Source organism: Condylostylus longicornis, unplaced genomic scaffold (assembly GCF_029603195.1).
Source record: "Condylostylus longicornis isolate FDR11 unplaced genomic scaffold, ASM2960319v2 ptg000011l, whole genome shotgun sequence".
Lineage (NCBI taxonomy): Eukaryota > Metazoa > Arthropoda > Insecta > Diptera > Dolichopodidae > Condylostylus > Condylostylus longicornis.
Genome location: NW_026577980.1, coordinates 1,664,750 through 1,691,400, shown reverse-complemented (window position 1 = coordinate 1,691,400; position 26,651 = coordinate 1,664,750). Strand labels below are relative to the sequence as shown.

The 26,651-nt window shown below is 28.0% G+C and overlaps 1 protein-coding gene across 2 annotated transcripts in view; it reads left to right on the top strand.

The window, feature by feature from the left end:
- Positions 1-18,034, top strand: part of LOC129619278 (putative transcription factor SOX-15) — a 107,315-nt gene extending 89,281 nt beyond the window's left edge. For both annotated transcript variants that reach the window (XM_055534451.1, XM_055534453.1), the window contains exon 3: positions 16,182-18,034. In XM_055534451.1, coding sequence (XP_055390426.1) covers positions 16,182-17,884 — 1,703 coding nt within the window. In that variant the 3' untranslated portion in view covers positions 17,885-18,034. The remainder of the gene's footprint in view (positions 1-16,181) is intronic.
- The last annotated feature ends 8,617 nt before the right edge of the window (positions 18,035-26,651 follow it).

The following is a 26,651-nucleotide window of genomic DNA, read 5'->3' as shown; positions in this document are numbered from 1 at the left end:
TATGGACGATTTTTTTATATCACATGAACGAATTAAAATTTCTTTTTTTTTTTGTTGTTGTTGCTTTTTTTTTTAATTACATTCTCAATACGAAATGTCAAAGTTTTTATTTATGTAAATTTTTTATGTTTTATGCACGATAAAATTAAAAACTTTGTATTTATTACATAAAGTTTTTTTTAATATAATTAAGTTACCTTATTCAAATTATATTAAAAACTTTCCGATATTCATTACGGTTCAGAATAAAAACTAATGCGTGCTTTCCAACTTGAAATGCGTGTTTTATAACTTTAACAGAGCTAAACTACGGTAGCTGTTACCGTAACTATATCCTAACAATTGGGAATTGCTCGCCTACCCATTTGTTTATAGTCCCCTCTTATTTATAATTAAAAATTGCTTGTGCAAATTATTTAAGATCTATATCGCATCATATTTAAACACTATATCGCAAAGACCTAATCCTATTTTAAAAAATGTAAAAACTTTCCAAACGGACAAACAAATTTGTAGATGGCCGATGATCCCGCCCAGCCATCCCACTAAAACCCATGCATTAAACTGACAGGAATGCCAATCGCCCACCTTCAAATTAACATTTTGCATGTACTCATGTAATGCAGTACTCAAAAACCATCTACCGGAACGAATCAACCCTTCTTGGCGAATTTCAAGAGCCGCGCCATAGGCTCCTCTAAGATCATCGTAAATGAATTCGCCCAGGATGCGCTTCGTTTGCCGCATCAGAGACGGACAACCACAAAAGACATGTTCCACATTCACCGCATCCGCAAAATCCGTCACACATTCATGAGACTATATCTAAATATCCCGATATCTTTGAAAATTTTACTTAAAAATACAATGAAATTTGAACACTATGCAACACATACAGACCCCATTTTACACAAACTATCATAAGTCCACAATGGATTCCACCAAAATGCGATATAAAGTAAATCTCTGCTTGATTTTCTCTATTTCTTCATATCATCATTTATCATAAATTTTAATTATCACTGCAAGTTTAATCACCATATTCAAAGAATTATGAAATTATCTACAAATCCATATTATACTTACCTACAAATTTATACAAACAAACCTTTATACATCATTTTTATTATATGAAACATAATAATTAAATAGATACACAAGTTTTTGAATTTTTTAAACGGTAGCAAAAATTAAATATGCAGAATAGTTAAAATTATTACACGATCTTAGCCCGGAAATTTGATGGATCACAAATTTTACGATATTACGATTTTCACCATAAAAACTAAAAAATAGAAGAAGAAAACAGGGAAAAATTTAAAAACGTTTTAAAGATTTTTTTCCAACAATAAAAAAAACAACCGAAAAAAAATATGATAAAAATTTCTGCCCTTGTGTTTTTTCTTCAATTTTCCTTCACTATACTTATGCTCTTCCACTTTGAATTTTGACATGTAGACATGAAGAAAAAACATTGCCGAGATGTGATGAGTTACGACTCGTTATACGAGTATAGAAAAAAAATTTTTTTTTGGTTGTTTTCTTTTTTGATGGTCAGATCTTTAATTTCAATTTGATGAGGTCTAATAATCTTAACAATGTGCGGTTTTTTTTCACTGTAGGAACAACCACTATTTATATTTCTATTCGAATTGTGCGATTTTATATTGCGTCTTACAGGGGTCATTTGTAGATGAAGAAAAAAAAAAAATTATTTTGATTTTTCTTTTGTTTTTTTTTTTATGTTTAAAGGGAAAAGTCAGAGGTGGTCTTTAGGAAGCCGAACGCCTGAATCATTCGATTATTTTTTGGCACATTTAAGTCTACTACTTGGTAGAAGAACTGATATCTTTTGAACAGAATGTTATATTAAAGCCTGTTTTATACTTTGATCAAGTAAAAGCACTCAGAACCTTATTTGCAATAAATGTCGGAAAAACAATTTCTTACCTATTTAGCAATTCAAAACAATAAAGATCAAGTACTGGAACTTAGAATTTCTATGCGTTTCATATTTAAAAAACGACATATACTTATAACTGTGTACTTTAGTAGTTGGTTTTTACCAGCACAGTGTTTTGGAAACATGAAACTATAGCATAAATGTGTTTGTTTTCTGAGCTGTTCCTCATTCGAAAATCAGTTACTAACCGAAACTCCAGTCAGTCTCTTCACTTTATCTTATTGACGCCCATAAAGAATCTTAATCATTCAGCCTTAAATTCGCCTTGCAAGTGCGTTTGCGGCCTCATTTTTCATTAGTCCACCGTAAACTGAAACTCAAAACAACATAACCCCGCTCGAAACTGCCAGGTCACGTAAAACTACAAGGTAGATCCATATTAATGTAGAATCCACCATCTAAAGAATACATATCCTTTGGTTACTGCACTTTTTTCGGACGATTACTCTCAGGCACAGCTCAATTGTATATTAACCTCCACCTGGGATACTATATCTGTGCAAAAGCTATAACAATATGATATTGCTAATAGTTATTTGCTGGTTTTCATTAAAACCGACCCTGCAATCTGATATAAAAAAATAACGTGTCAGCTGGTTTACAATTTCTTCAACTATCATTATGTATACATATATACGTATGGAATTATTTATGACACATCCTATACACTAGCATAGGGTAAATTTTTAATATATTTTAATTTTATAGTTTGGTGAATGTTTATTGACGTAGAAAAGGCGCGCAGAATAGAATAAAATAACAAATTTGTATTGCTATTTTTGTATATTAATTTTTTTTTTCATTATTATTATTTTTGTGCCTCATAATTCCGGATGTTTAGGTTACCTTTAAAAATTAATAAATCAAAAAAATTTATTTTTTTAATGTTAAAAATTTTTAATTTTAAAGAAAAAATAAACTTACGTTTACAAGGCATTTAAAATTTAATAAAAATTTAAAAAAAAAAAATTATTAATAGTTTTCATTTTATTAATAACGGTTATAATTTAATGATTTTAGTATGTTTGTATATATACATACTTAACAGGAAATTATAATAACGGTAAAATACTGGAATTTTAAGAAAAATATTTGGCGCGGAACTGAATTTTTTGTGTGCTGTTAAAATTTGAATCGATTAATTTTTTTGGTTCAAAAATTTATATTTTTTTTTCATTTTTATATTTTCAATTTAGATCTTTTGAGTTAAACCATTAACCGTTTATAATCCTATTAGATTAGGGAAATAAAATAATTAAAATAGATTTATAATTTTATTACGGCACTATGATTATGATATTTTAATTTTTATGCTAAACGGCTACATATAACAACAACTAAGAGTTTTTTCGGAATTTCTATTCCTGTCGTTTTGTTATAACGTTATAATGAGCAACTGTTATGCTCCAATTTCTAGCGGAACTTTCTATTACTAAACTGACAATACATGCTGTCTAACTCAATGTATGAATGAGAACTTCTCCCCCCAATTATTTAAACTTTACCTAATTACTGTACTTATCCATTTATTGTTGACTATAGTTAATACTGCTCTTCTATAGAAGTATGAGTTACTGTTGATTGAATATGATTGCTGTGGATGTTGTCTGCAAATTTTCTGAACTAAGTTCTATTTAGATAAGGTTCTACTGGCCAATAACTAAACATGTTGCTTCTGTTTAATTTCGCCATTGCTTTTTCTATTTTTCTCATTTCAAATAAGTTTTCTTGAGAACTCCGCTAATATGATCCTGATTTAACATCAACAATGCCACTATGAAATTTTAAACGTTGGCGATTTTTTGATTCACATCGTTCGTAAGCTTTAGCAATCGCAAATATGCAACGCTGCCTGTGATCGCATCTCGCAACATTATTCATTCTGTATACGTTACTCTTCCACATTATTTTACAATCGATGATTGATATGAGGCGGTATGTTATTAGGCGGTGTGCAGTCGACTGTTACCATTAAACAGGATCAAAAATTCAGAGAATATCATTAAAGATTCTTTTTTTTACCACTATTTATTTGTATTTTATCATTGATGTTACAGTGAATATAACTCTTTTACTAATTTATATAATTCTCCAGCCAACTCTAACAATCAATCTTTTTCATTGTTGACAGTTTAGCTTATACCATTTTGAACATAAATACCTTAAATATTAACATGAAATTTTCAAATTTAATCCCAATTTCATTAAGCCTCCATAATTTACAAGTTTCTTTAATAATATCATTACTAATTGAGCTCATAATTCACATTCCGAGATTTTTCTTCTTTTTCGCATTTCCCTTTCTTTTTTAATTAAAAAATTATTTATAACAATATTTTGGCTCCTGTCTGCTTTTACCGAAGACCACTATTAACATCAAATATAATATATTCAGGTATAATTAGACACGAAAATTTTATAATGCAATTTTTGATTTCATTATTGAAAATTGTATACCGCCAATACGTTGATAAGTGTGTCTGGTACTGGAGAACAAGCTTCTTTCTTTTATTCTTAATTGAATTTTCTTCATGTATTCAATTTTTTTTTAAATTTTGTTTTTGCTTTTTGGACATCAAAACTCTAAAATTGTTAAGGATTTATTATGAAAACTATATATTAGTGAATTATTCTTAAAGGAACACGGGTATGCTGTGAGGAAAAGAAAATGCACAAGGAACAAACCAATAAACACCATAGTCGCGTGCCAATTATCTCAAAATTTTAAATACGTATAATATTTTATGTGAACTTTAAATATTGCATCTCATTTTTTTAAATTAAAATCGGTGAGCAGTTCTTAAGATAAACCTAAATCTTCATCTAAACACTTGCTTTACACTTAAAAGATCAATGTAATCTGACCCAAAACATTACTACTTTATACATCGCGGTAAGCAACCGCATCATATAATCATTTTGGTGCAATAATTTATTCCATTCTTATTCTTATATCTGGTTTTTGTGAATTGGAAGAGATCTTTAATCTATATAACGTGTATAGTAGTATATAGCATATATAAATGAGGAGATACAGTGGCCTTTTCAACGTACATGTTATATTATGAATATTAAAAAGATTCTGTTTTAATTAATGACTACAAATTGATTTTGACACATTTTAACAAGTTTTGAGTGGTCGTCTTCGTATCGTGTTCCTTTATAAACGAATTATTATTTTGTTTTTTTTTTTTATACATATATATGTCCATGAAATGAATATGAAATTGGAGAGAATTGAAAAACTAAGGGATATGTATATAATGAATTTGCTGACTATGGCTTCTTGGAGTGTTCGAAGGGTACCGTTTTTTCCACTCTAATCTTTGCTTTGGTCTACCAAGTTACTATACCCACTCGCTTTAATAGGGCCGCGTTAATGTATTCCAATAAGATTACTATCTTATATATCTCTAAAAACAGCAGTCTAAGGTCTTCATTACATTAACGAAAAAAACCCTAGAAAAACCACTCAAAGTGTTGAATTTCCTGTTTACCACTGACATCTCAATTATCATACGAGTTGGTTCAAGTTAGAAAAAACGGCGTTGCATATTAAGAAGCAGCCTTTTTTTCTTATTAAGGTTCGGAAACACATGATTGATTTCTGAACTTTGGAGAGAATTAACAGCATTCTAACTGTCATTGGTATAGGAAAAATCTGATGATTTTGTGGGATATTACAATAATCTTTTTAGGCTACAATTATTAGGTAAGCAGCTCTTAATGTATACAAGACATTATAAACTTTTATAGAAAATTCTAATCCATATACTTCAAGATCCATCCAATTCAACTCAAAATCCAAAATTAATTTAATGAAACAGATTTTAAAACGGTTGTAGGTTCATTCATTTTATATACGTTTATTTGTAATCTTACTTTATCCTACTGTGATTATAATGATTGCGGGTTTCATTCATACTTTTATAATAAACCACTTGAGATTCACATACAACATTTTCGGGTTATTTATCAAGACATTAATAGATTTTTCATTCAATATCTTTTTTTTTGGTTCTCATTTTCGTACAGTGTTCCATTAACACGATTTAAATCATTTTCGAACTCATATATCCCAATTAAAGTTTTTTCTGTCTTCTCCCTCCCTTCTTGTTAATGAGGTATGCAATAATCTTTTTCGGAACTTTAAGTTCCTAAATGGTAATATAAATTAAAAAAAAGAAGAAGAAAGAAGAACAAAATGCATTCAGAAGATGAAAATACGTAGGCTTTTAAAAGTTTTTGGTGCATCGTAAATCATATAAAAAAAAAAATTCGAAGATTTCGTTTTGCTCAAATATTACACAGGAAGAAGGGATTAAAATTTATGTAATAAGAAGAGCGAAACACTAATGAGTAGACGCCTAAAATAAATAAATTTCGGTTATCTTTAATTTACACGCATTCAAGGTAAATATTTGAAATACGAGTTGAGAAATAAGTTACGCGTGTATAAATGTTATTAATGAGATCAAAATGAAATTATAATGTGACTAAGAAATTTTTGTTTTGAATTATAATAATTGCAAGAAAATGAACTTTGACAAAATCATACTGAAACGTTAAACATGAGCTTGCAAACAATAGGACCGGTCGGCTTATTTTGCAGTGAATAACTTATTAAATCTCGAATATTTTTGATTAAAATGAAGTATGAATTATGAAAATTTGGAGTTAATTTGTGCAAATTTTTTTAACTAAATTAGTTGATCAAATATTAAAAGATTGACAACTAGGAGACTCCTTTTTACTATCTCTGTGACTGGTCACGTAGAGTAGAGTAGATGTTATTTGGCTGGAAGAGATATCAAAGATTGGAACGGGGATTTAGAGAGATTCTTCAAAAGAACCGTGTAGTTTAGATGGACGCTCTTATGCCGAATGACGGCCTGTTCCCGGGCTCTGCCGTCCCGGCAGAACCTACACAAAAGGGAGCCCGATTTACCCAGTTTGTGCAAGTTACTTCACCTCACAATGACCAGTGAAGAAAACAGTAATTGCACGAACCTGATTTCAGTCCATTCCAAGCAGCTCTGAGGAGAATTTCCTTAAACAAGATGGAAGGAACAATTTCGCATGATGACATCCCTTTATAGCCTCCCTCATTTGATTCCATCCCAAGCAGAGAGTAAAGTCTGGTCCTAATGCCAGATATTGGCAGTTCACAGAAAAGAACGAACGAAAGAGACCTTAAATCCTGTCAGCGATCTCGTTGCCCTTGTGCCCGCTGTGCCCTGGCACCCAAGTAAGTGTTACTCTGTTTGCTGATGCCAGTTACAGATGGATGTGACCTGAGTCGATTGGAGCGCCAACATTGCCGCCCTGTTGTAAGAGAGCTCATAGATGGTGCGATTTTTATATCCCCTTTCTAAGTTATTCTTCTAGACTTATGTAGGTATGTATCTCAACTTGAAACACTGTGCATTACGGGCCCGCACTTATACGTCTCTCCGGCTGGACTCCATATACGCTCGAGCCCACTCCTGAATCCATTTTGGTTCCATCAGCGTATACCAAACACTAGAACCAGTCTCAAAGGCTTGGCCACTCTGTCACCATCTGCGTCGCTCAGGAATAATCCAAAAAAAAAAACATAGTTAATTCAAAACTCACATATAAAAAATTAATCATTAATAACCTTGCTTTTTTTTTTTGCAAGAAAATTCATTTCAACCTCAACCTCATTATGGTAACTAAAAATCTACTCTTCTTGCATTTTCCACTTATTTAACTTTGCAATTTATTAATTAGGTAAAACCGTAAAATAACGCTTAAAAAATTTAATCATGTACTAAGAAAAAAAAATCATGTTTTTTCTCTTCTATATATAAAGATTGTATGTATGTACATAGTAACTGTTTATGTGTACAAATGTATTTATTCTAAAACTGTCGCTTCAAGATTTGTTGACTTTAGGCAGTTGAAATTGGAGAAAAAGATCTTATTCTTAAAATTTAGCATATTGCAAAATTTTAGATTAAATTTGAAGAAAAAAAACGAAAACAACAAGAAAATTTAAAATTAAAAATAGAACAAAAAAGTTTAGATTTAAATAAAATTCAAAATGAGAGAAGGTCGCCAACATTGTTTATTATTACTAAACCACACACTCCTGGTATACTTACCGCGCGTTCACCAAAATCCAGTTTTTCCTCTTTTCAAAATAAATTTACAACATGGAAAGTAAAGAAGTAATTTAATTAGGAAATAAGAAAAAAAAAAATTAAATAGTAGTAGAGTAGGTAAATAAGTTCAAACTTGAGGCCTGATTGACTCGTCTAAAATATATTAGTGAATCTTTTTTAAGCTTATTCATTTATATGTTTTAACAGATAAATTTTGTCTGTCTGTTCAGTTAGATATATACAGCTTAGCAATTAGGATTTAAAGCAGGCAGGTCCTGCCTGAAAATCCAGACAGGCTGAACCAATGAACTTCCTTCATGACTTCAAAAATACTCGTAAAAATTCTTCCAAAATCACCTTTCCAAGAATCTACCCTCTGTCCTCTCCACCGTCGTAATATTGTATCAGTTGAGAAATCTGTAGTTCTGGTTTCTTTTGATCAAAAATCGATATCTCGCCAACATTCCCGCCACTCTTCTCCAAAGATTTTGTTTTCTCCTCATCGGTACACGGTGAAAGTGCTCTCGTTACCTAAAATTTGCGAAATGCCGCCTTAAAACTGTCTCCAAATGCAACCCTTTGAAGCTTAATAAAAAAACTAATGTTAAACCTTAAAATCGTACATAATCCAAATCTCTCAGATAGCACTTTTCGTTTTTTTATTTACTTCAACATCCAATTTAAAATGGCATATACCTTAAACAACTGGCAAAATTAAAATTAATGTGTGGTACTGTTGGCGGGGTCATTTTTATTTTTCCTTTATACATTACGAATTTAATCATATAAGTTCATTGTTATAGGGCATAAAACAACCTGTTCACTATAAGTAATTTTCAGTTGTTTCGTAATGTTGTATCGTCTAATTTATTTTAAAAATCTTAAACTTAGAAGAGAACAAGTAGTCAAAGTTAAAGAAAAAACTAGAATATTAAATAAATTAAAAAAAAAAAATATTTTTTTTTTAAATATGTATAAGAAGAAGAAAAAAATTAAGAAAAACGGCACAACTTTTGCCTCAATTTCATGTCAAGTTCTATTGTTCAACTCGCAAACACGCTATTTTACACTGAATATGTGTGTTGAAATTTTTTCCCACCGTCAAAATTCTCCCACAATCTAATTTTGTTTTATTTCTTTTTTTTTTTTTATTTCTTATTTTTCTTTATAATTTTTACTTTAGTTTTTTTACTCTGTAGTGCATTTACTATAGTCACATTTTCGCTTATAAAATGAGGGCCTTATCTCTTAATTTATAATTATCATAAAGGTTAAAGTATTCAGATAGCAAATACTAATAATAATATAGGGGGAGCTAAAACAAAAACATGTTAAATAATTATGCATATTAAATGTAATATTGCATACCCTATTTATATGTATTGTAAGCGAGTGCATATAAAAAAGCGGGAAAGCGGGAAGAATTTATTTATGTGTATTAGAAAAAAATAGAATAATTTATTGATTCGTTTTTAAAAAAACATTTAAATCCGGAATTTATTAATACCAGTGCAAAATAGTTGCATCAGTAACAAAATACTATAATAAAGAAGGTTTTAAATTAAAGATATTATATACATAAATTAATTTTAATGTACGATTTATTAAAAGCCTGGCTTAAAACTGCAGCTTGATTGAATACACCTAGACAACCAGAACAAAATAATCTCTGCTTTCTGTATATAGTCAAAACGATCGTCTTTGACAATTATTAAAAGTTTGGCATTGCAACTGACACACGTCAATCGTTCTTCTATTGTAACGCTATGCCAAAATGATCGTCAAAATAATTATTGAAATCGGCAATTTTTTAGTGATAAGTTTTTAATTTTGTGTTTCTTGAGGTTAGTTTTTGGTAGGCAGAGAAAAAAGGTTTGAAATGCTAAATTTTTCTAAATTGCGTTCACCAAAGTCGAAAGTGGCAATTGCAACCATCAAATTGATTGTTACCCTCATTTTACGCATCGAATGACGATCATTTTAACTATGCCGAATGCAGCTAATTTTTACTTATAGTGTACTTACTCTGTGCAAGTCCTCTGAAGTCTTGATTGCCTTAAGAACACATGGCTCGTTAAGTAAAATTTCCATCTTCAACTTCTATTCTTCTTAAAATCATCAACGGAAATATTTTCTGTTCCTCTTTTTTCTTATGAATAATAGAGACAAAAAAGAACAAGTAGCTTTCCAAATGGCATTTCCACTCACTCATTTTATTTAACTCTCCTCTTTATTACTGACTTTATATAGTCTGTATCATATAGGCTCATTACGAATTCATATCGTTTTATATCCATAGACGACACCTTTTACGATTAATACCTTCATGATAATTTCTAGATAAAAATCAATATTAATAAAATATCGTTAAAAAATGTCAAGAAAAATAATATTTTCGTATATATGTAAAAGTTTAAAGGAGCTCTATGAATATTTAATTAATTTTAGAATTCAATCAGTTCATCAGTGTGTCATTTTTGGTTTTTGATTTTTTATTTTTTTTTATATATATGTGCGGTGCGGTTTTCGTGGCTTAATGTGAGCTAATAAATCATTATTATTACTCATAAAATTTATTTTTTGTTATACGTTTTTTTTTATTATTTTTAAAACTCTATAATGTGATTCTTGTACAAGGACAACCACACAGACTCAAACATTAATAGGTATAATTCTTTTATTTGTAAGATTTTACGTTATAAGCATAAGTTGATTAATTTCAAATTGCCCATCATTGGAGTTTTGGCCTCAATTATTTCTATATAAATAAATTTATGGTAATTTAAATTTCTTTAATCTAAAAGTTGAAATATTGCAGTGTTTTTTAGTATAGCAAAATATTTCTGCTATATAATCCTAACCAATGTAACCGTTCATTTACAAAGTCAATTGTAAAATCAAAAACTTTATTTTAAAGTTAACAATTTCAGCTATGAATTTAACAGTTTATATTTCAAAATCTTCTAGTTATATCAATAATTTTATAATTTTTTTTGCCTACAATTTGGGGTTTATTCATTCTAAAAAATTAAGGCAAGTGAATAATTTTTTTCAAAACTCTGATGGATTCCATAATATGACTTTGGAGGAGACCTGGAGGAATCCTATCTACATTGTAAAGTTCAATTCGCTTCGTTATGACCATATACCTATAAAATTTATCAAGATGTTGTTACGCATTTATTCAATACCATACCTTTGCTTTTCCTTTTAGTTAGAAATGTGCTAAAATTTTCCCTATTCCTAAGAAGAATGATTCTGCTTTAAATGATCTGCAAATCCTAGCCGCACTTTCAAAAGCTTCCACAATCAAATCAGTGCTTTTGTACACAGAAATGGCCTCTTGTTCTATTTTCAGTCAGGGTTCTGTAAAGGATATTGTACTGCTACTGCACTGGTTGATTTGACTGATAAAATTTCAATTAGCTCGGATGCTTCACGAGCGACTATTCTTACCCTACTTGACTTTTCAATGGCTTTTGACAATGATCATATTTTAATATTTGATCATATTTTGCTTTGTCACAAACTTGAAGTTTATTTTAACTTTTCAACTTGTTCCCAGCGCAAAATTTATAGATATATGTCATTATATATAAAGATATGTGTCACTGTGTAACGAGGATTCGTCGATACTACCAATAACATCTTGAATACCGCGAGGCAATATTTGGGGTCCTCTTCTATTCTGCCCATTTATCAATAACCTCGGTAAATGCCTTAACTATGCTGGTTGCCAAATTTATGCAGAATTGCATTATAGTATTGGTTTAATGAACGCGGACCTGGATGTTGTTAGTTTTTAGGATAGTAAGAGTGGATTATTGCTCAACGCCTTGGCAACCCAGGCTTTTATTGCCTACAATAGTTATGTGGATACTTCCAAGTTTCCTATTTCATGCTGTTAGTTTTTGTTCTAGTGAGAATGGATTATTGTTCAACGCTTCGGCAACCCAGGCTTTAATTGCCTACAATAGGCATATTGATACTTCCAAGATTCTAAATGGTACTGTTATTATATTTTCAGCAAGGGTTAGAAACTTGGGGGTAATTATCAACAACAAGTCCGATTGGCACGACCATATGTAAACTTTTCTCATTCAAGATATACATGAACTTACGAGTTCTTTAGAAACTGTTTTAGGTCTTGTCACAAATAACTAAAATAAGACTAGTAAACTCACTTATATTACCTCACTTTTTCGATTGCGATGTTGTATTTTCCTCAATGAGTGTTTATTCAGTTAAAACAAGATACAATTTTTACAAGACTCACCATACAATATGAAGAATGACTCATATAGTGTATTTTAATAACAGTGAATAACAATTTTAAAGTGTTATTTTAAAAATTAATATGCCACCTTAAAAAAACAGAAAAGAAATAAAATCACAGACTGTAAAATAAGAACGAAAGCAACCTTACAATTATATAGAGCGGGCTCTGCAATTACTGCAATTAGGAGACACACAAATGTGCATATAATAATGCATGTGTTTATATTCGCTCGTATAAATGACAGCAAAAGTGGCAATGTGTGTTTGTGTGTGAATAAAATTTTCATATTAATCATAAAGTACAACAAAAACAAAATAAAGTGAAATTACAAAAACATATATACAAGATAAAATCATTTTTTGTTTTTTTGTTTTTATCTTATCTTTTTTCCATGGTAATCCGTTTTCACAATTTTATGAAAGTTTTCTCTTTGGTACTTTTAATATCACCCAAGATTTATATCTTTATATATGCTTAGATATTTACTAGATATCACATACACGACATACACTTTTAGGTTAAAACGAGCTTCGTGTTGGGTTCTCGAAAATTTAATATTAAGACGACACGTACAAAATATAACACCATATTTAATGAAATGGGGAGACTATTATTAAAATAACACGTACACACACCTGTCTGTCAGCAAATTTTTTTTTTTGAGTTTTTTTTTTTTGGTTTTTATGGTTTCTTTTTTTTCTTGAATCTAAACATGAGTCGTCGTTCAATTCATTCGTAATGAGTGGCTCAGTTAATAATTTATTTATTTTTTTATTGTTTTTATGATAATTTCCTTTTTAATCATAAAGTTGAAATCTTGCGATGATTTTTGATAATGAGAAATGATATGCAAAGAAATGGTTGATATTAGGAACATTAAGCGAGAAAACAATTTATAAAGTGTATGTGGTGAGTATGTGGTGAATATGTGATGAATATGGGTTGAATGAATTTTTGCTTTTTCTGCTTGTTAATTTTCCTTTCTTGAATTACATAGTTAATTTAAAGATCTTTTATTATAAATTGTGCACATTATAACCATTATCTAGTTTTCACTTAAATATTTTAACTAGTGAGCATAGTTAAACGCTCTTCGATGAAAAAAATTCATCGAAAATTTTTATTTTCAACACTATTGATTGATACATTCAAAAAATCGTATTATTCGAATCGAAACTACAGCTACCAAAATTCAGAATAGCTACAGAAAATTATTTGCCTTAATGTTGATCGACACTAAAATATTAATGAAGGAAAGTGTTGCCGTTATAGGTGGAACGTATTTTATTGATATTGAACTCAATTTTATTATTCAGAATCTACCCGAATTCGATCGTGTTCTTTATTATACAAGCAATTTATTCCACTAAGAAAATATTCATTAAAAATCAAAATATTTAATATTCATAAAAAAAGGCACATGGGTCATTAAAATATTAAAATTTTTTTAAATATTCACCATATTATAAATTAAATATTTTAATTATTTTTCTCTCTAAAATCACAAATTATTTTCAACTCATTGTTATTTAAATGAAAGCTTGAGAAATGTTTAACAATAATTTTTATTCATTCACGTGTAATTTGGGGTTTTTTATCATTTATTTTTTAGTTGGATTTTTAAGAATATTATTGAGACTGCAAATTTTAAAGAACAATAAATTTTACAAAATTTAACTGCATTCTTGTATTAATAACATTATATGTCATTGATTAAATTGTATGGCCTTATGTAAGGAATTGCAATTAATTCATCAACAAATCATTGTCATTATTTTTAAAACATAATCAATTTTAAGTATCAAACTTACACATTTTTAAATCAACTTTCCAACACTAATCACTTATACCTTACCAAATATAGTTCAAATTTTACATGTACTTAATTTAAATGTTCATAATATAGTATTCAGCACACATACGCATGCATACCAAATCAAATTAAAAGTGCATTTCTCTGCTATAAGTACGTTGCGCTGTACTTTTCACAAATACAATCTTACATACACGAATTTTTATTTTATTACTCCTATTATTTTATTTATGAACAAGGTAAATGGGATCATTGTTATTTCTGGAATTATATGTAGACATTGTATTGTTTACACTTTACAAACATAATAGACTTTATATAGCTTCTCCTGCCTTTACATAATCTAAATTAGAAATTTCAGATTTGTTTGTATTTTTTGCAAAGTGAATGATGAGTTTTTTTATAAAAAATTGTCAATTTTTTTTTTCTATATTTGTATTAATTTTCATGCTCACCTTTTAAGGGATGAATGATTTTGACCTAGTTGTTGCATGGTGTTTTTGTTAGTTTTGCTTATTTTTGTATTTATGTAATTTGCATTAATTTCGTATTAAAATAAATTTTATTAAAAAAATGGTTAATCATTGAAGATGTTTTTATTTATTTGTAAAATTCAATGGTAATATTCATTATTACCAAACGAGAATTGATATAGTTGATCATGTCAACTTGATGGTATCCGTACGAAAAGTTAAAAATCAGACTCAGACGTACTGGTAATGTAATTAAAATAGTGACCAAATAGTGCTTTTTTACTCTACTGTCTTGTGTGGAATTTCATTTGTATTATACAACAAGCCTTTTTTTCGGATAGAAATGGACCATAAAGGCTTAAGCAACTTTTTTTTAACGACATAGATACAATATTATGTACTATATTCATCTATTGCACGGTAGTGCTATAAATTGAATGGTTTTTGAGATAAAGCTTAATTACTTTCGATGTTATCCGAAAGACAGTCGGGTTCAATCCATAATCGTAAGCTATTTATGCAAATTTATTGATTTGATTTGATGTACATATTTTCATAATTTTGACTCACTGGTCTAACAGTTGATTCTTTTACCAGAAGAATTGTTCTCCCAATAATTCTGTTTTTAATAACAATAACTAATGCGCTTTATAGCTATGCTCTTATTATACTGTCAGCTCTCACAGACTATACCACTGAATTGCTCCTAAAATAAAAATTTGGTTTATCATTTTAAATAATGTGACAACAACATTTTAAATTACACATAACATAAGAGAATTCCAACAACATGACGGAAACAAAAATTCTTTCATTCTCTCTCAAATTTACTGTATAATCTACAGTAAAGTACAAACACACGCAATATAACGATATTGAAAGAGAATGTTGCTTACTGTCAAGTGTATGGAAAATACAAAAATGACTTCTTCCTAAAGAATTTCACCAAATTCTTTCACATTTCTGAAATTTAATTACCTGTGAAGAAAATAATTTTTTAATCGATTCTTTCAAATAATCAATAAATTACAAAAAAAAATTAATTTATAAAATGAAAATATAAAATTTTTAAAAATTATTTATTCTATAAGTGGCATGCAAGTGAGTACCTTCATGTCAGTACACTGTAACTTTTTTAATATTATAATTATGTGTCATCGTCCCTTCTTGGGATGAATAAATAAAAATTATATTTTTTATTTTTAAATTGTAATTCAAATCGGGAATTTATTTAAAAATACTTACATTGAATAATAATTTATTTGTTTTTTTTTAATTTTTCGGAAAGTTATTACACATTTCGTAACATACTTTTTTCTTATATATAAAATAATAATAATAATAAAAACCACTTAAAAACTTGAAATATTTGACCGGTCAGATATTTTTTTCTTTGTCATTTAAAAATTTTTGATTACTTTTTTAATATTACTTTTTTTTCCCTTATTTAAATATAATTTAGATTTTAAGATACAATTAAAATTTATTAAAATTTTAACAAAATTTTCCAATTTTATATTTTCAGGTAAAAAATGGCGCTCTCTAACACCACAAGATCGCCGCCCATATGTAGAAGAAGCTGAACGTTTGAGAGTTATTCATATGACGGAACATCCAAATTATAAATATCGACCACGTCGAAGAAAACATACAAAAGCTAGAGCTTTACCAAATGGTAATGGTAATAGTAATAGTAGTGCAACTGGACAACAACAATCAAATCAAAGTCATCAACAATCTAGCCAACAACAACAACAACAACAACAAACACAACAACAGTCTAATACTCAATCGTCAAATAATTCTGGTGATATGTCATCATATGATAATGATACATCATCGAATCGATTAAGTCCATATTCATATAATGGTTATTATAATTCTAATAATTCAATGCATACACCGGAATCAAGTCCAACCCAAAGTCCAGAACCACGTAAATGTAATGATATTAATTCAAAATTACAAGATGTCTCAGCATTACCAACACCAGAAATGAGCCCATTAGAAATGGAAAAAGATAATTATATTAGCGGTGGTGGTGGTGGTGGTGGTATAAATAATCACGGTGATAAATCTAAATTACATAGTACGGCAGCCTTTGTAGATTATAGTCAATTAAAAGCTGAAAAAATGCAGCAGTCACAAAATTATGGTTCAAATTATATTAAAAATGAATTAGAAGCACATAAACGTAATGAATATGGAAATAATCAGCAATATAATCCAAATTCAAGTGATAAATATGGAGAAAACAAACGTTACAGTTATGATACAACAACTTCTAATGGTTTCAATTCAAATACTGCAGATAAACGTAATTATTTAGCATTACATGCAACAACAAATGCAACAACTATTGTAGCTGGTAAGAATATGTATGTTACTTGTAGTAATCGTGGTATTCTTGATCATGGACATATAGTCCGAGGGACATATTATCCACCATTACCAACACCACAAGATCATCAAAATTTAGGTACAATAAGTTTACCACCAACATCAGCTTCATTACAATACTCGAACCAACATTCCAGTTCATCTAATAACAATTCAGTTCTTGCAATGGGTAGTAAGCAAAATTCTTCAAATGGTAATAATGCTGGTAACGCGAGCAGTGATAATCAATTAGATAATTTTTATATGCAATCATCTTCTGCAAATATAAGTGGTCCAGGCGGAGGTGGTAGTAGTGGTGGCAGTGGTATAGTGTCAGCACCACTTGCTACATATCCATATCAATATAGTACATACCAACCGCATATGTTACCACCACATCCGACTGCCGAGGAAATGGATCCAAGAGATTTAGATAAATATATGAAATATCCAGATTCTAATCATAATTTTAACGAATATGAATATCATAACAATCAGTTGTATCATCATCAACAAGCAATGATTTCAGCTACTGGTAATTTAGCAACATCAACACATTTTTCTGGTATACCTGCATATGCAACATCTAATACACATCCAAATCATCCACATCAAGATTATTATCAAGCATATAATCATAGTAATCAATCACCATTAGGTAGTTTACCACCAATTGGACAACAATCTTTAGCCAAAATGGATGCTATGATTGGTGGTCCAATTAATTCAACACATCCTGGAACAAATATATATCCGATTAGTTATGAAGCAAGCGATACAATGCGACGTGATGATGAAGATATAAGTAATATATTAGCGGGTGTTAGAAAAACTTGTTATAGCAATTAAAAATTTCTCTATAGAAAATTAAAATAAAATTTTTATTGTACATACTATTATTAAACATTGTAGATTTTAGTAGGTTTTTGTATTTGATAAGCGGACTGTTAAGATAATCTTGTCCAATTTGTAAAATAAAAAATTAAACATAAAAATAAGAATACATTTTTGTCTAGTTAAAAAAATTTTGTAAATATTTGTAAATTTATAAATAAAAATTTTAAAAATAATTTTATTTTATAATTAATTTAAATTAAGAAATTATTCGAAAGAATAATAACATTTCGGTTTGAGTCTTTAATAAGTTAATAAAATAAATTTAACACTTTTATTTATAAACTTTTTTCTATTAATTATTCACAAATTATAATGAAGATGATTTCAATAAAAGCACAAAATTGCTAAAAAAAATTTATAAATTAAAAGAAAAAGTTCAAAGAAAAATAATAAATTTTTTTATTTTTGTTAATTTTTTGACAAGAACCACATTTTTGATACTCTTTAAATTTCAAAATATGCAATACTCTACACATTTGTAGAATAAAATTCTGACAATGAAATAAAAAATTTGTTTATGGGCAACAATATATAGCGATTTGTTTATAAAAATTTGAACTTTACACGCATTATAAACCGCACAAAAAAAATTTGTAACTAAAATTATCATTAGTAAAATTGAAAAACAAATAAAATTTAAGAATTCTCTTGCTTAATTAATATAATTTAAATAATGTAATAAAAATAATATATTCAAAATATTATAGAGCTTTAATTTTAAGAGAACAAGTCGACAAACATATTTTATTTTATTTTTTTTTTTGCTAATTTTAAGCCAAAATACAAAAACAAATAATAAAAGTAAATAAAAATTTTTTCAATTATAATTGTGAATTTGATTTTATAGTTGTTATTGTCCCTTTTAATTTTTTTTGAGAATATTTTCATTTAAAGCCAAAAGATTTTCTAAGTACTCCAAGGATTCAACATTAGAAGAATTTTCTCGAGTCTATGAATTTGTTATATCATTTATGTTATATCTTAACATACATGCAAACTGACTGACCATCTCAGACTGGCCATTCCTATATTCCGTCTTATTTTACTTGTCATCTTATATATTCTTATTGCTGATATTTTCAATTGCCAATATAGTGCAGTGTGAGGTAATACCATTTTTGGATGCTTACCGTAACAACAATTAGATTTTCAATTTCCAGTAATCTACAATAAAATAAACTACATATGTATAAAAGAAGTAATCAAAAATCTTATTATTCAGATTAGTATTTCATCATAGTCTTACCTACTTTGAATTTACTTATGTATATGCGATCTTGTCTTGTATAAATCTAAACTATAAAAAAATTAAATTCATCTTTGTCTATTGTATACCCTATACAACATAATGCATCAACGTCAAAGTCAATTTTGTTGTAAACTCTTTTAACAAAGATAAACTACAACCATACACACATATATAACTTTAATCAAACCAAAACAGGCAAAAAAGAATTTACAATTGTGAAAAATTATTGTATGCACAAATAATAATAGAAGAAGAAAAAATCTGAATTAATTTTATTTTTAACATTTAAAGAGTACATGTGAATTAACATTAATTTCAATGAACAGGTGTTGTTGTTCTCCAGTTGAACTAAAAATAATAAAAAAAAGAAAATAATATCGCAATTAAATTCTTGTTACATTTATACTTTTCCAAACATCACAAGAAGATTGCAAAATAACTATTGAATAATTGAGAAAAAAAACGAAATAGCTAATACAGAAGAAATGACGAGAATTTGTAAAAAAAAATGTGATTTGATTCTGCAACTTTATTTAACTTTATTCTGTGACAATTACCTCGTTTATATGGCAGCTTGAATACTTCTATTAAAATCAGCTCGAAACTGAAACTGTGTTTTGTACTATGCATGGCAGTTTAAAAGTCCAAAATAACGTTAAGCTATTACATTTCAAGCCATGTAAACAAAATTTTTAGGTTGACTTGAGTGTAGTCGGTCGGGTAACACTAAAATATAAAATCCTTATAATCATAAAATATGATTAGAGCAGCATATGGCATTTTAAATGCATTTATTTTATTTCAAGTGTAGCCCATACGATTAAGTACACTTATTCAAAAAACTTTATTCTTTATTCTTAAGTTTATTTTTAGATTGACAAACATTTTACAAAAACTATCATACACTTGCATTTTAAAGTGAATATGTAGGAAAAATAAAAACAATATTGTTGTACAATTTAGGAAAAAATTGTATCAAAACATTAGTGTTAGTACCAAGTTCGTAGTTATATCGATGTGACTGCGACAAACAATAGCGGCGTCGGTAGTAAAATTTTGAATGGCACAACATAATTACAAAAAATAAATCCATTGAAAATTTATTTTGCTTTTTTTTTTAAATTTATTGATTTTTAATAAATAAAATTATTTTGAACACTACCTGTTGTTGATGTTACTAAAATGTAATTATTTTCATTGTGCGTATTGTCAATTTCGTAGGTAATTAAATTCTTATATTAGTTGTCAACCGATATCAATTGATTGAGAAGAAAATAATTGCACTTATTAGAAATATTTTAAAATTTAGTTGTAAGACGCTTAAAAATGTATTCAAAAGGTTTATAACAGATCTCTCTGCAATTTGTCACACACATTTTATCTTATTAAAAATTATTTGTAATTGGTTACATTACAAAAAAGCCCACTCTATTTATACATAATTTTTTCAAACCATATTTAGCAATTTAGTTCATTGCATATAAGTATAAGTACGGTGAATGTTATCTCTATGTAATAAACAAATAATGGAAATTTTGACTAAAAATAGACTTAAATCATATAATGTGTATATATGAAGACAATGGACATTTTAAATATACAATTTCAAAGCGATTGAATCGATACGCTTTAGTTTTGAATAGGCGCGACATAAATGGCGAATCATAATATTACACAAAAAGAAGGCACTTAAATACAGTTAATCATATTTCATTCACTCTACTTGTGCACCTTCTTTCTGATAATTAAATACGAAATTATTTTGTATTTTAAAGTAACTGGGTGAAAAAAACATACATATTTTCACTATATTTCACACAATACATTTAAACTTTTATGCATAGAAGTATGCGTATTGCAATCAGATCAGATTTATGTATACAACATTTGTTTCAAAAGGATTTGGCACATCTAGCCCTTCATTTGGCACATCCTATGCAGATTGTTACCAACCTATAACCAAAAATGAATTATTAAATTTTTTTAATGGGAAAGATACGGAAAACTCCACTTTGAATCGCCCTCCGATCACTTTTACGAAGACGACAGTTCTGTCTACAGTAATTATGTTCAGTAGTTATGCTCAGTCAAAACACCAACAACACTGATGCATTCCTCCAATAACTTGAATCCTACCACATTGGACGAAAGGGCTCTAACTAAAAGGAAGAGGTGTGCCATCCAACGCAATATCTAGTCATGTTCTTCCTCACGCTCCTCCTACTACACTCAATCCGTATACGTACACACATAACTCTAAAATATCTGCTTTGACTAATTTATATATAAAGATATACCCACCTAAATACAAAATAGTAGCGGATGAAAAAAAAAGTTATTAATAATCAAACAAATCTTCAAATATCATGCAATTACTTAAACAAATATATATACCTATATATATATATATATCTCCAGCATCTGAAATAACAACAACACAAAAGCAGATACTATTAAAAGAAAAAAAAGGAAGATAGATTGATCTGATATGCAGAATAAGAAGACTTTTGCCTAATATTCCGCTATGAATTTTACCGCGCCAAAACAAAAAAAAAAAACAACACTAGAATTGAAAGATAAAAAAACTAAACTGTAAACTGTTATTGTTGTTTTTATATCGATAGTAATTGTATAAAACTTTTTCTAATGTAGAATCCATTATATTTGTTTGAATTTGTTTCAGAATTGTAGATTACAGATGGCCTTTATGAAACTTCTTGATTCAATTTCCATTTGCATGCTTTTTTTCATCTTTTTCTGCTTATCTCGTGTTTTGTTACATTTCTTATCTAACATGCCACCTAACATGCAAAATAGCTGTAAAATTTCATAAGTTTTATTTATTCAATCTTTTTAATATTTTTTTTTACGTTTTGTAAGGAAAAGATTTCTAATTTATGTATGGGCAATTCACATTGAACGAACTCTTTTTGCAGAGAAATGCACTTGTTCGAGTCTAACCTAAAGAAAAAAGACGAATATTAGATACAAATACAAACTGTAAAATCAAATCTGGACGGCCAAGTGTGGACAGTTTAACGCGCGTAGAGCCGTTGTCTTTGGGACCCATAAAAGGAGCTAAGAGTATCAACACATTTCCCTATGAGTTCGGTTCTCACTACACCAGATGAGGATACCCCAAGGTCGACCCTACTATAAATTTGTGAATTAGTAAAAGTCTTTGTACCAGCTATCTTTAAAAATGTTTTAATCACATTCCTGAACCTACTAGAAAACTTTTTAAATGCTATATTTGGTTACTATTCATTTCATCTTTGTTTTTTGCCCAATTCCCAATTTTTATGTCAAACTGCCAATCATGCTCTGATATTTTACAAATCGATTAAATTTTTTATTGTTAAGCACAAACAATTTTTAAAATCGAAAATTGGATAGTCCCGCCTTCTAAAAATTTAAATACATATTTTTTTTATTGTCATTTTTGCTCATTATTTCTATGACTGCTTTAGGTCGAGATTTACTTATAACTTCATTGTTTCTAGCATCATATACTCGTGTATAAGGCACAACGAAAACATAGAAAATCGGGAGGTCATTTTGTTTTTCTAAAAAAAATATTAACAAAAATTCACACGATGTATGTTTTTTTTTCTGTGTTCATTAATTTTATACTACGTATACAAAAAAAAACATTATTCGCAATTATTATTACTTTATTCGCCATACAGGTTATTATATGGCAGGTACATATATCTTGCATGTTTTCATGTTATTATTAAAGGTAATCAAAATATAGCGTTTCTCTATTATAAAGGTAGATGTTCATACTTTGAAATTAATATTTTGAAATAGATATTATGATTAGGGCTATTTATTTTTCTTATTGCTTATACAATAAATAAATAGCATTGCTGTAAATAATTAAAATACTTTGATCTAGTTAAGAATTATCTGGATAATATTTTTGCTTTCTATTAAACTTGTAACATTCCAGATGTATAAAAATTCTATATCACGATAACAAAGAATTAAATTTATAAGAGGTTCAGATGAGAGGAGCAGTTACGATATTTATTCCGGCAGATGGATTATATTATACAATAAATTAAATTGCTATTTAAATGGCAGTAGAATATGAGGACGATAATGTGAAGAAGAAGAACGATACTGCATGCTCTGAATGACAGGGTTGCCCATTGGAGCCGGGCATTTCTCACTTGAGAATATTTATATTTACAATGGGATCGAGGGGGCGACAGACGGCTGGTGAGTGTACGCGCTGAACACTGCCTCTCGATGATCCACCGAAAAGAGTGGGCAAAGCGAAAAGCGAGGTCTGCCGTCTCCTTGGAATTCCTTGGACTGAAGTGAGAAGAATCTTAAGGTTCTCGTTCTCCCATGAAAAGAACAAGAAAAAAACCGCTTATATTTTAATTATATAATGCAATGCACTTACTTGCTTCAATTTTACATAAAATTACAATATTATTCTCGCAACTACATCCGCATAATTATATTTTTTTTTGCTTTTTTTTAAGAAGTTATTGAAAGTTTTTTAATTAATTTATTAACCCTTGTTTTTAACAAGTCTATAACAATATTGATACAGAATTTCAACTTCAATTGAATAATGTGTTTGTTTGGTTCTATTCAAAAATGCAGGAATATTGGTACACTGGGCGGAAAAAGGGGTTCATAAAAAATATTTTAAATACGTCTTTAATATTCATTGATTTTTATAAATTTAACTTCCATATTTTTTTATAAATTTGTTATACGAACTCAATTTTAATTAATCATACAGAATAATTTTTGAAGTTAACAATAATTACATTTTAATTTATACAAGATTTTATTTGCAAAACAAATTTTAAATTTTGTAAAAGTTGAAAGACACGTGACTATTAAATAATTCAAAATTTGTACTTGAAACTTGAAAAATTAAATTTTGTTGCAATTATAAAAAAAAAATTAATGAAAAATTTAAATATGAATATTTTTTAAGTGAAAGGCAGCTCCTGTCACTTACAAAAATGAGAGAAATTTAAATTTTCATATAAAATATTTGAGCGCATATTATTTCAGTGGACGTTAAATGAACCAATGAATTCAACTTCAGAATCATAGGTTACGTTGCAATCATTAAATTAAATAAAAGGCTACATAAAAGATAATTTCTGTCAAAGCACATATTTCAATGTTTGGCATGAAACATTGAGGCTAAAGTGCAAATGTATATGAGATAAATATATTCAACACACTATTCAATATTCAACACAACATATTAAATTTCAGAGTAGATTTGACAATTCAAATTATTTAAAGGTTAATTATTTGGCACGTTCTTATTAAAAATTCTTATATAAATTATATATTGTAAATATGCATACAATATAATTAAATGTTAACATATCACATGTATAACAGTTGTTATTAAAATATTGTTATAACAATAAAGGGAAAAATTAAAAATGGCCCCTTATTATGCAGACTTTTGTTATTTTAATTTTTTCATTTGATTTTCACTTCTTTGTTTTTTATTTTTTTATTTTTCTGTTCTTAATTAGATATTAGACCTACAAAATATTAAGCAAGATCCTGTTATAATTAAACACTTTTTGCCATTTTTTATTTTTTTTTTAAATTTTTTACATTTTTTATAAAAATAAATTATAAACTTAATTTTGTTATTGCATGGTTATAAAATGGTAGCTAGATAAAAGCGATGCAAAATTCGAAAAAACTGAATAAAGAAAACAAGTAAAGGTTTCTTTTATTTTTTTTAATGAGCTGAGCGCATAAAAGTTAACTTTTGTAAATTTTCGTGGGAACGGGGCTAAATTTAAATTATATTTTTAATAAAAAAGTAAATGGAAACGGAAAATTATTCATTGTTTTTTGTTTTTCTGAAAAAGTTTCTTTTTTTTTTTTTTTTTTGTTGAAATGGGGCGATTTAATAAAACTATAATATATGAGTTTAAATTACAAATATGCAAAAAATGTTATACATATTTCCATATGTAAATGTATGTGCACTTGTATATAGCTGTAGATATCACTGGGCTTTTACAAAATTATTTTGAGTTCTTTATTATTTTTAGTTTTAAATATTTTTTTGTATCGTACTTTATAACTTTATGTTCTAAAATTGGAAATGGGTATTACAAAATTCATCCAATTGCCATCATTGTTACAAAAAAGTGAATGAAAACAAAATCAATTAAAGAGACCAGTTGATTAATTTTTTTCTGCGTTAAAGAAAAACACAAAATATGAGTTTACAATGCATAATGGCAACACTGTTTTTTGACAGTTAATTTTGAAATGATGACATCAAAAATTAATGTTAGCTAACAAAAATGTGAATGATAAAAGTAATGATGACAGACGCCTTTGTTTTGGAAAAAAGTTTGAAAAGCTGACACTTACATGACAGCTAAAACTGCTTAAAATTTCTGAAATTTTTAATTTTTGAATGGGAATGTTGAATTTTTTCAAAATGTCCTTCATTGGACATTTTGTTACGCACATGGGACAATATTGAACATTAAATTTAAGGTTTTCACAGGTGTAATTAGATAATCTAACACCATATTAAAACATAAGGCGCTTCTATATATGCATAAGAACAAGCCTCAATATCTTACAGTTGAATAGTATACCAACTTAATTTTTTAATTCTTGTTTATTATAAATAAGGTTAGGTTAGTTTTATCTTAATATTCTTAATGAAAATTATATTCTTAAATGTCTTTTAAAATCCTTTACATATTCATACATAAATATACGAAAGCTAAAAGATTTTATGCCAAATGTAAAAAATTTTTGTCTTGGAATTAAATTTTATTATTTGAATTTGAAAAATATAACATTAAATTACATGATAAAGTAGATTTATTATATGGTTATGAAATAATTAATGGATTCTTTATAAAAAAATTATACGAGTTTTTTTTTCTTTTGTTTCATTAATATAATAATATAGAGACAACCTCAATTACAGACCATATAATATAACAGTTTCATTATACATATATAAAATAATTTCGTATGTATAATGTAATTTAAGAATTTTGTAGATAATGTAAAAATTAAATTGTTGCATGTTAAGTATGTAATTATTAATTTTTAAAAAACTATAATAAAATTTCATGTAGTATATAATATAATAGTAAATTTGGTCTCAATTAAAATTAATGAAAAGTACAGTGTATATGACAAATTGTAGCATTTGCAAAAAATTTATTTTAGTTTCAGAAAAATTTCATTTCATTTGGAATATTGAAACTTTTATTAATTAAATTTCTTGTCAACTAACTGTCGTCAATGACATTCCAGAAAATGTCAGTCATAAGTGTCATTAGATTGCATAAATTTTTGTTTCGAATTAATTAAATAAATTTCGTTTATCAATGAGCAATTTGATTTGAGTACTTTTGATTTTCCATATAATACGTTTGACATTTAATATCTTCTTATCAAACTGCTTGACTGTCAATATACTGTTAG